This window comes from Aotus nancymaae, unplaced genomic scaffold, assembly GCF_030222135.1.
Source record: "Aotus nancymaae isolate 86718 unplaced genomic scaffold, 86718_ANA_hifiasm-v0.15.2.pri h1tg000099l, whole genome shotgun sequence".
Classification (NCBI taxonomy): Eukaryota; Metazoa; Chordata; class Mammalia; order Primates; family Aotidae; genus Aotus; species Aotus nancymaae.
Genome location: NW_026988514.1, coordinates 8,277,234 through 8,289,396, shown reverse-complemented (window position 1 = coordinate 8,289,396; position 12,163 = coordinate 8,277,234). Strand labels below are relative to the sequence as shown.

The 12,163-nt window shown below is 43.8% G+C and overlaps 1 protein-coding gene across 4 annotated transcripts in view; it reads left to right on the top strand.

The window, feature by feature from the left end:
- The window catches only part of WDFY4 (WDFY family member 4), a 297,793-nt gene that overhangs the window by 216,960 nt on the left and 68,670 nt on the right, over positions 1-12,163 (top strand). For all 4 annotated transcript variants that reach the window (XM_021672243.2, XM_021672242.2, XM_021672241.2 and 1 more), the window contains one exon: positions 577-639. In XM_021672243.2, the coding sequence (XP_021527918.2) occupies positions 577-639 (63 nt within the window). The remainder of the gene's footprint in view (positions 1-576; positions 640-12,163) is intronic.

Here is a 12,163-nt window from a genome sequence, read left to right as displayed (position 1 = left end):
AAGCTGCTGTCAGACTGCCCCCTAAAATTGTCTTCAAGGTCTAGTTTAGACCAAATCGAATAAGCAGAATGCAACTCATTAAACTTTATTCATTTCTCCCTATGGTTTCTGTTCATTAAACAAGGTTTTTCACAGTTGATTTAGAAATCTTGCACCTCCACAGCTCAGGGTGTGAATGTGGCCTAATGCAAACTCCACAACCACTACCCACTGGGCTCAAGGAACTTGGCATTAAGGTGGCATTTGTCCCCACAGCGACACACTGGAATGTACGGCAGGGTTGTTGACATTGGCAATGTTGTCAAAGGCCTGGCCCAGAGGAGGTACCTCACTCACACTGCCTAAGTCACTGTTGTTTTATTGTTGTCACTGTTGGTATTAAGGCAATAGTGTGTAATGCCAGAGACTGCTGAGGGATGCCTAGAGGTACACCCGGGCCTTGTGTTCATAACCTGGGGGCAGGATGGAGTGTGGGGGAGCAAGAATGAGCCGAGCTTCCTGCCTGGCTCGATGAAATTAATGATGGAATTCCTGCCTGACTCTGCTGATGGAATTATCCCTTCCCTTTTCATGCAGCTTCTGCTCTTTCCAACCCAGCCTGAAGGGGAAAACTGCCTCTGAGGACCCCCTCAATCTAAGGTAATGGTGGGCAGCCGTGCTCTCTGGGCATGGCACTGCCTTGGCTTTGATGTTCCTCCTCACTTCCTCCTTCTCTAAAGAAGTCCTGCCGAGAGCATGCCCATCTGTTTCCCTGATTTTTCTCCCTCCTGTTCCTGTACATCCTTCATCCTACTCCTGAAATTCCTTCTGCCAATTAAACCTTTGTGAACAGACTTGAAGTCCCACATACTCTGTGGCTTTTTCAGACCTAAATGACAGGAAACCACCCTCTGCCTATGGTGACTGGGCAGGTGACACAGAGGTGTGGAGTCAGGCCCAGCCTTGGAGGTCAGGCCCTCCCGTGGGGGTGTGTAAGCAATCCCAGGGCTGTTCCTCCTGTGATGAGGGTTTCTGAATGCTTAGAAGCTAAATTCACATACGGTGGTGTACGAATCAGACGTTAATTTAGGAATCTCTGCTGTGGGGCATCTCTCCCAGTGAATGGATTGCTTGCAGTCCCCCCCCAGGTCCTTTTTCCAGCTACCCAGTTCTCTGGAAGTCCACTTAGGGATCAGTAGGTATTTTTATTTCACTTAGGGGTGAGAATAGAAAAAGATGGTTGCTGGTTTTCTCCAGGAATGTGTGGGGGCCAAGCAAGAGGGTGTCCCAGGAATGACATTCAAGATATTTACAATCAGTATAAAATGGGTCTCACCAATTCTTTCAAAATCATTTATTAATAGCGTGCAATACATGGTATTTGCTGCTTGACAGAACAAGCAAAATAGTAAAAAATAAAAATCTCCTGTCCTTATTGAATTCACATTCTCATGAGGATAGACATAAACGAATATAAATGAGTGAACTATAAAGAATATTAGATAATTATAAGTGTGAGTGTAAAAAACCAAGCAGACAGAGGTGGGCACTGAAATCTTAGATGAGGTGGCAAGTGAAGCCCTTGTCAAGGAAACACTCTTTGAATTAAGACTTGGGCAAAGTGGAGAAAAAGTTATGCAGCTAACTGAGAAAAGAATGTGTTAGGCCCAGGGAAGAGCAGGGCGTGCCTGAGGCCTGTAAAATTGGAGTGCAGGGAGTTAGTTGGGGTGGAGGTGAGGAAGGTCACGGGGGTAGTTGGCGCAAGATTATGGTGTTATTATTATTTCAAATAGGTGGGAAGCATTGGAGAGTTTTGAGCAGAGGGATGATGTGAATTGACATATTGATAAGAATCACTTTGGCTTCTGTGCCAAGAGTAGACTGTAGTGGGTCAAAGGCAGAAGCTGGAGACTAGTTAGGAAGCTGTTGCTGGAGGCCATTGCAGTAATCCAGGTGAGAGAGGATGGTGGCTTGGATCAGGAACATGACAGCAAAGATGGTCTGATGTGATCAGATGATGGGCATGTTTAAAGATACATTTGATGGGATATGATGACTAATCAAGTGTGGGAAATGCATGTATGAGAGAGAGGACTTAAGGATAAGATGGAGGATTTATGATTCAGCAATTGGAAAATTAAATGAGTATGATCACAGGAAGAGTGACTGCAGGGCCACTGTGGCTATCTGAAGTTCAGATTTAGACATGTGACTTTCGAGATAACTATCATACATCCAGATGGAGGCATCATGATGGATATTGGGCATATGAATTTGGACTTCAAGAGAGAGGTTCAGGTGAGACGTAAATTTGGAATAGTGTTTAAAGTCATGAGAGTGGGCAAGATTATCAAGAATGCATGCATGTGGCAAAGAGGTCGGAGGACTGTGCCCTGGGCACACCAACCTTTAGAGGGTAAGGACATGGGCAGGGCCAGCTGAAGAAATGGAGAAGGAGTAGCCAGAAAGCTAGCAGAAACTGCAGGTGTGGAAGACGTACATCCTGGAAGCCAGGTAGAGTGATTCAAGGTGGGAGTGGTCAAGTGTTGTTGATAAGCCAAGTGGGATAAGAACTGAGAAATGACCATTAAGCTTTGAAACCTGAGAGTCATTGATGACCTTCAATAGACCCGTTGCAGTGGCTGCCAGCAGAGACTCCTATTGTGCCAGGCACTTACCCTTTGGTTTATAGATTGTGATGGAGTCCAAGGCATGCCAGCGTATGGTCCAGGGGACCCAGGCCACAGTGGGTCGCTGCAGTTGGGGTGGCTATTTAACAAATGTAATGGACATAGTTCAATAGTTAACAACAGGATCATCCTAATTGTGCATATCTGCTGAATCTCAGCCCTGCTGATTTCATATTGTATATGTTCCATATAAGCCTTTATGCTCACCCTTGGATTTCTTAGCATTATTTCAGTGCAAGGTAGAAAGCTATTTCAAACTAATTGAAGCAGAAAAAGAGGATTCATGATCACATCTACATGAAGGTCAAAATCTGGCTGCAGGCGTGGCCTGGACCTCTAGGCAGAATAAGTTTGCAGAAAGTGGTGGCTCTCCCTCTCTCAGGGAAGATTTTGCTTGGACGGGCTCCATTCTCAGTAGACATTCTCAGCACAGGGGCACAGATGCTCCCACAGCTACAGACTTACAGTCAATCATTCAGGAATCCCAGCACACACCACACATGCTTTATCCCGGTAATTTTAGCGAAACTTTCCAAACTGTCATTTTCGCAAGTTAGGTTAATTACATGCCCATCCCAGAATCCCAGAACCAATCAAATGTTTTCGTTGGCCAGGTAAGAGGGATGAGCCCACCCAGCTTCTGGGGTTAGGGTCAGTCTCACCCAACTACATAGACCAAATTGAGGGGATTGTGGTTCTCTGAGAGAATCAAGGTTCTGTTATCCACAAGGGGGTGAGTACCGAGGTGTCACCAAAAGCAGGTCTACTCACAGCTTCATGCAGAGGGAAGTTCCAAGCCACAGCACTCATGGGTTGCACATGGTTTTCTCTCTCCCTGGAGGAAGGCTGCATCAACTGTGATACACATCACTTCATTAAGCCCTGTTGTCTCGGCAGCTCACCCTTAGATGAACCTATTCTGTAATGTCACTCAGTGACAACATAGCTGTCCCTATGACTATGGGTAGCTCTCTGTCCATTCTTTGTCTTTTGTCCTCAGAGTCTTAGTGGTGCCTTTCCCGGAAACACATACCTTCCTCCACGTACCCTCTACTCCAAATAGAGAGGGGCAGGTAGAAGAGGGGCAGAGGGAGGAATGCAGAAGAGCAGCTCACCCCCAGCTGTGTCCACTAAGTTGGAGGTCCTTCAGAAATGATTGCCAGGTCGGAGAAAGATGATGCTCTGTGAATGAGTCAGATGTCTGGAGATTACTTCTTGCTCATCCACAGGTTGATGATGACCTGCAGTGCCACCCTGTATACTAGTTTGCTTCTGTGGGACAGTTGAGCTCCATTCTGATTTTATTCCTATTGTGATTATTTTTGCCATCATGGCTACCTGATCCCACTGGAGCAGGGTCTTCCAGGGCTATGCTAGGTCACATCTGGCACAGTCTCAGCACAGCTCCAGGTTGGAGACCCTTGAGGAAGCTTCTGGGGTCAACTAGGGAAAGTACATGGTGCTCCAGAGGAATGCTCATCTCAGCTCATAGAAGGAGAACCTGAGCAAAATGCAGACACCCCGCAGAGATCTCGCCCTAGGCTCTGAGGCCACCCATGCAGCAAGGGGATATGGTGAGACTGTGCTAAATAAGCAGTCAGCGCTGGGCTTCAGGATCAAGCTGACTTGGGCTTGTAGTAGGTGCCCAGTAAATTGTAATCCTTCTTCCTGGTTTTAGAATCACTTGATGTGTGTTTGGGCATGTTAACAGAACATCTGATTAAAAGCAGGTGGCTCTCCTTGCTCTTAGCTCCTCAGAGTGCTCTCCTCTCCAGCCTTTCTCTTGCCAGCCCATTGTGGCTTCAGGAACTCTAGGGTGGGAAGGCAGTGTTAGCCCTCAGCTTTAGGAGGGTTTGGCTGGCTACTGCCATGTGCCTGGAATGAAGCTGATTATTTTTCTTTTGGATAACTGGGGGCGATAATCATAGAATGAGTCTTGAAAAATGCCTAGCTGCTTGTTAGTTACTCTAGTGAATGTGGACTTCTTACCTATAAAGGAGGTGTGTGTGCCATTCTAAGCGATTTCAACGGGCCCATGACTCTTGGCCTAGGCTACAGACTTTTGTGTCCTGAACCTCAGCTTTTGATAACTCATGTGGCTCCTTGGACACCATTCCACATGTACAGGAAGCCAGAGCTTTTGGTGTCAGAGTTTTGCTGAGGCTTTCGGTGATAATGACTGCCTTCATAACTGTATATATACTAAGGAGGCTTTCTGAGCCTGGATTCCAAATGGAAAATACTTGCAAAGCCTGCATGAATCCTGTCCCTGTGGAACACGACTGAACCTTCTGAAGACAGCATGGCAGCCTGTTCAGACTTCTCCATGGTGCAAGGTTCTGCAGGCCTACAGGGCCTTCTAACATATGTCAGCTAGAGCTGCTGGATGAGTCCTGCTCTGAGGTATTGAATATAGGCAGGATCTTTAAGATGTGAAAGGACCAATCGGAAAAGGAGAAACGAAGGCAGGAGCTGCCGGGAAAGGGGGCAGCTAGCTGGAATGCACTTGTGGATAAACACACATCCTCACACTGAAATGTACTCATGCCCATCCAGAAAGGGCTACAGACAACTTCAAAATTAAACAGGGCACAACCATCCTTTAACAATTACCCAACACTCCTTTAAAAGGGAAAAAATAGATGTGATCACTTGGAGTGATTTAGTTATCCCAATTGTCCTGAGACGAAGAAAACTAAAACAAACAATCATGTTGGCTTATACTATTTTCCAAAGATAGATAATAAGAAACAGGCTTTTGCAAATTTTTTTTTTTTCTGGAACATACTTTCTCTTGGTGCTGAGTAGCAAATTTGGTTCTTCTTTAAAGAATTGTGGGTACGAATGGTGGCAATTCCTTTTTAATAAAATATACAAAAAAGAGTGATGGGAAATATAATTCTCTGTATTGGTTCTCTGCAGGAACAGGAGCCTATCATTTGAACTTATTTTTGTACAGGCATTTCTTTGGGAAGCTAACATTACCCATCTCAGTTACATTGCTTTCTAATGACCTCAGTTCATACTGAGCCCAGAGTTTAAAAAACTCAGAGAAATACAAGGCTAGGATGCCTGTCTGGTTCTCTTTCTCTCAAATGTCTCTTGGGCTCAGCACATATTTTTGGATAAACTGAAACATCCACCACATCACTGAGGCAAAAGTGTCCCCGGGCTGGAGAAAGCTTTTGGGTGTGAGGTGATGCTTATATTCAGGGCCTGAGTATTTGCAGTTCCCTAAATCATTTCTTAGTTGTATACATTCTTTATATATAATGTTTAGAATGAAATTCTTTTGGGGATACAAAGTTTTACGGTTGAACATTTTCAGTTTATTTTTTTCTTTAGAGATTTTCTTTGAAAAATAATGAAAGACAAAGAATTTAGAAAACCAACCATAAGAACCGATGCAATTCCCATGAGAATGTGGTCTTCTGTGATAATTAACCACACCCCAGAGACACCACAGTTAGCTGCGAGGAGGGTAAAGCTCAAGCTCCCCGTCCTAGCGTTTCTCCTCCTTCACTCCTGCCCCGTAGAGAGTCATGCCATTGGCTACAGATCTGTAAGGTACACAATTGCTTAACTGGCAAAGGTAGTGCCGGCTCCACCACTGAGTGGAGAAGCATGATTCTTGGGTTTCTTGCTGAAGTGAAGCCCTGGGAGTGCAACTGTGGAGATCAAACTACTCATATCCTGTGTCTAGAGTGGAGTCACTGGAACCAGAGATGAACAGCACCTGGCTGCAAACTCAAAATGAGAGTGACAGCCAGTGCTGCAGTGTCTAGGAGCTTGTCCACACAGTTGGTTCCGTGGGCCATGAGTATCTGAGCCCTGCACATTCTGCCTAGGTCATGCTTAGACCTTGGCCCTGGCCCCATTCCACATTCATCTTTGTCTGGCTGTACTAGGTTCATGCCTCGTCTCTGCTGTATCCTTAGCTGTAAACTCAGATCCCTTCCAGGGCAAAAGCCTGATGCAAACCGCAGTCTCTGCAGCAAGCCTGTCCCTTTTTCTTCCAGTTCCACCCAGACACATTACTTCCACAACCTTTACACTCCCACATCTCCAGGGGTGAGCAACAGGTGTGTAAAAGCCCGGGAATGGAGATGAGCAACCCACTGGTTCAAGGTTTCCCCCATCCTCATTGCCACCTATGTCCAGCTACCTCCAGAAAACCTGGGACATAGAGAATACATGCAGTTTCTATTTATTTTAGCAACATTTTCAGGAATGTGCAAGAATAAGATCAACAATGGGTAATTTTAGATTAGTCAGGTGAGCTGAGGTTAAGGTGCCTGAATTCCCTTACTCTGTGCCTGAATTGCATCTCTAGGCTGACTCGGTGTGTCAGATTCTCACTTTAAGCTTGCCATAGTACCTCATAAATCAGCACTGGGTAGATGCATAAGGATCTATTGATTGTTGTTGCATTTAGGCTGTAAGATTGTTTTTTTTTTATTTTTATTTCAAAATATTAACAGTTGCAAAAATAGTAGAGAGGTTCCATACACCTTTCACTTAATATCCCCCTCACCATGGTTACATTTTGCATAACCATAGTACGATTTCAGAACCAGGACATTGACATGGGTACATGTATATGCATAGTTCTTTGTCATTTTATCACGTGTAGATTTGAGTAACTACCACCACAATCGGCATACATAGTTATTTTATCACCACAAAGATACCTCTGTGTTACCACTTTACAGTCATGCCTACCCCTGTCTTCCCCCACCATCCTTAAATCCTGGGAACCATGAATCTGTTTTTCTTGCCTATTATTTTATCATTTAGAGACTGTTCTGTGTATGGAATCATACAGTATGTGACTTTTGGAGATGAGCATTTTTTCTTTACTAATAGTGCCATTGAGATACCTTCAAGTCGTTGTGTGTAGCAATGGTCTGTTCCTTTTTGTTGCTGAGTAGTATTCCATGATAGGAATATACCAGAGTTCGTTTAACAATTTGTGCATTGAGCAATATTTGGTTGTTTCCATTTTGTGGTCATTACAAATAAAGCAGATCATTTACATTTATTGTAATAATCAAAATATTAGAATACAAGTCTGCCATTTTATTTTTTGTTTTCTGTTTTTTCCTGTTGTTCATTTCTCTGTTTTCTTTTTCCTGCCTACCTATAAACCACTAAAATATTTGTTAAAATTCTACTTTATCTGTAGTATTTTTAGCATATTTTTCTATATAACTTTTTGTATAAATTGGAGTTGCCTGAGGTAATCCATTTGCATTGCTACAAAGGAATACTTGAAGCTAAGTAATTTATAGCTAAAGAAGTTTATTTGGGTCATTGTTCTTGCAGGCTGTACAGGAAGCATGGTGCCAGCACTGCCTTCTGGTGAGGGCTTTTGGGTATAGGTGCTTCCACTCATGGTGGAAGATGAAGGGGAAAAGGCATCACGTGGTGAGAGGAAGAAAGAGAGATAGAAGAGGAAGGTGCCAAGCTCTTTTTAGCAATCAGTTTTCAACAGGATCTAATACAGAGAGAACTCACTCATTATCAAGAGGATGGCACCAGGCTATTCATGAGGGATCCACCCCCATGACCCAAACACCTCCCAACCTTGGGGATCAAATCTCAACATGAGGTTTGGAGGGGACAAATGCCCAATCCATATCAGTATCTCATGATACCTATGTAACTTATCACAGACTACTGGCATTGAGATGTACCAGGCTGAGTGAAATGTAGAGGCAGTAAGCCTTTCAGTCTTAAAGTCTTTTTTTTTCCACTTTGAAAAGTGTTAATGTTTCATATATTGAAAAAACTTAGTGAAAAGCAAGAATGGAAGGAACACAAAAGTAAATATAAACAGACACACTTAACTGTATGCAAACTAGGCTATATAATTACACAGAGAGAACAAAATGATTCAAGTGATTTTGAGCACAGTTTTGGGATTATAACACCCTGAGTGGGATATATTCTAAAGGAGAAGAATGGCAAAGGAATTTTGAACTTCATTTGTTGTTGGTGGTGTTGTCATAGCAATTCCGGTACTGTATTGTGTCTATTGTAGGATTCAGCAAGTGAGTAAATTCAGTGATGTTTGTAACCCAGATTTGCACTGTGGGAGAAGATAATACAAATATGGAAAGTCTTAAAGTCTTAAATAATTAATTGTCTATAATATGTAATCTATACTTTTCTTAAATTTTTTTTCTCTATATTCATTTTAAAAACCACATCAAATATTTCCTAAAGTCATTTTTACACACAGGTGGGCTAAAGCTAAGGGAGGTGAAGTAAATTTGAGAAGCAAGTCATTGGCTTAGCCCACTCCAGCGAGCCCGCTCTCCAGAAGATTCCACTTGCCACTCTGTCTTCTGCTAACTGGGGGCTTCTCCTCTTCAGAGTTATTTATTCTGTTACGAGTAGTCTTCAAGTTTTTGCCATAGCTACTCTAGGCAGATGTTGAGTGTATCCTGGGGATGGAGACACAAGAATCTGAGGTAATTGCTCCAGGCCACAGGGGCAAACACAGAAAGGGCAGAGGTCACACCAGCTGACCAAGGTCATGCCTGGCTTTCAGGATGGTCAAGGTAGTGTAAATAGGGATTTTGTTCTATTTGAGGAAAGAGAACCCCCAAGGCTTTCCTATAAAGTATATTTATGCTTAATACAATTTCCAAGAAGTAAAGGTGACTGAGGTATTTTAGAGCATGAAGGAGCACCAACATCAAACCTTTTCCTTGGCAGTAAAAGAAATAGAGTGAGGAAGATGCCTCCTAACTGGTCTCTGTCTCCAGTCTGCTTCATCCCACTGCCAGCATTTCCTGGCTAAAGAGGTGTCTGACTTGAACGCATTCTGAGGCAAATCCAGCCCACTGCCTGTGTATGTCTGAATCCTGGTGAAGTTAAATGCACTTGAAACGCCGTCCTGAGATGTGTGATAAGAGGGAAAGTATGATAAAACCCCAGAGCAAGGCTGGAGTGTCAGGCCAGCCAAGCAGTTGGCAGCAAGTAAGGGTGTCGAGGACCCAGCACAGCAAGGAGTGTGCTGCGGCAGGGGGAGGGAGGGCGTGGACCAGCAAACCCTGGACGCCACGTGGGATCTGTAACCTTGATGTTTCTCTTAACTTCTCTCCTTTGCTAATCCTTTTAAATACCTAAGGAGGGAAAATTAATTCTAAAGAAAAAGTGTTGGGAAGTCTTCATGTAGCTCTCCAGAACTCTCTACCTTGATCATACATCTCTGCTTGGACTCCATCCCTTTTGGATCAGAGGTGAAGTGACTGCAATAGCGGACTGGCTCTCCTGTGGACATGCCCGGGGCCCAGCAGGCTAGTGGTGGCTCCTGTACCTACAGCATGGCGACTCATCACACATGTCTCAGACACGGTTGCTCCCCTCAGCTTCAGAAAGGCTTCTCATGAGTCATTTCAGACATTAAGTGAAAATAAAAATGTGAAGCACAGTGCTCAGTGGTGGCAAGGATGCTGTGAAATGGGTTCTCTGCTACGTTACTGGTAGGCATATAAATATGGGTAAACCTTTTATGGGCTACTTGATGGCATACATAAACATTATTGTTAAAACTCACCCTTTAACACATATTTCCAATAATGAAGCTATGCCAAGGAAATAATTCAAAATAATTTTAAATGTTTTAGTTATACAGGCTCTCATCAGAAGACCATTCTCATTAGTGAAAAACTGAAAATAACTTAAAAGCTCAATAGTAACTTATAGTTATGTGTATCCACAAGAATACTATCTTGCAGATGTTTTAAAGTGTGGTTATTAACACCAGGTAACAGAATGGGTCTTAAAGTGGGACAGAAATGACAGGAATGCTGTAATTTTGACTATGTATCAAAATATATACAGAAAAATAAGGAACTCTGCCAACATTACAGTCGGCTTACCCTGTAGAATGATGGATGCTTTAAGCTACTATATTTAATAGTATGTTGGGCTTCTGTTACTTCTACAGTGAAAAACAATTTAATAAAGGGAAAAACTAAAGTGAAAATGTTGAACCTAGATCTCCCAAGGTTTCAGAACTATGATAGGGTTGTCATAGCTAAGCATCACTAGAGAAGTAAGCAGCAAGGAATGAGGAAGTGAAGTGTGCCATCTGCTGTGGCTGACAATGTGAGGAGGAAGAAACTTAATCCCACTTCACTTGTCAGTGAAGTGCCTCTCAGTGCTTCTCGCCATCCACTCAGCAAACTTTCCACCAACATAGGAAAGTCTTGTGGGAAAACAAAGCTTCCCTCAAGGTATCATTCTTGATTTTTTTCTTTTACGCACGTGAAGGTATGAGAATGTGGTACACAGTGAAGTCAGAGAAGGTTATCAGCTATTGTGAGGATTGACTTGACTGCTGTCATTTTCTATCAAAATATCTAGTGTGTAGTAGTATTTCAAAGTAGTATTTCGGCTTTGAAATGAACCAAGTTATGATTCTAGAAGAGAGCTGGCTTCTGCTGAGTACGTTCTCCATGTGCTGCCTGTTTTAGAGGCACAGAACCCTTGGAGTTAGTTAGGTATGGCATTATTCCCACTCCACAGATGAGGGGACCAAAGCTATGTTAGGTGTCTAAGGGGATGCCAAGTCAGAAGCAGAGGTGCCATGGACCTAGATCTGTCCAACCTCAGTGTTGGACTTTTCTCTCTGCCAGGCCAGCCCTGCACATCCTCTACCCCGATCTCCCAAATTCCTCAGACAATGGTGCTCTGCCCATCTCCTTTCAGCTGCTCTCTCCTCTGCTTGCACCAGGCAAGCCAAACTTTCCCCAACTGGACATGGCCCCCGCACCTAGCATGGTGCCAAGTAAGGTGTTGACTTATTGAATGCACCGACCCATACCTGCCCCCATTCTTTCCTTCCTCCCGTGAGGGTCTGTAAAAACAATGAATGTAATAGGATGGGAGTGCAACTTCATTACTTCACAGCCAGTCAGAGATCTGCAGGTTTAGTCAAGAAAGCTCCTAGAGGAAGTTATACAAGCTCAGTTCAGAGAGAAAGCATTGCTTTGGGCCAAGAGGCTTTCTGCCTATTGATGCCTTAATGATAAAACCTGCCCATTTCTGTGGCCCATCTTTGTTCCTTACCCAAGACCCAGTACTCATCTACTCTCTTACAAACTCATGCTTTGAGATTTCTTGCCTTTGAAGCCCAGACCCAAACCATTTCCAGTAAATAGCTCCACATTTGGGAGCTGGTGGTTGGTTCTGAAATGCCAGCAATAGACAATGTGTGGCAGCATTAGCTGCCCAGACAGCAGTAGGCCATAGAACTCTGGGGACAAGAGTAGGACGAACATGGATAGCCCCTTCCTGACTCACTGTGCCTATACTTGTGAGTGTGTGTTCAGAGGAGAGAGAACCAGCAATAGGCAATGTGTGGCAGCATTAGCTGCCCAGACAGCAGTAGGCCATAGATCTCTGGGGACAAGAGTAGGACGAACATGGATAGTCCCTTCCTGACTCACTGTGCCTATACTTGTGAGTGTGCATTCAGA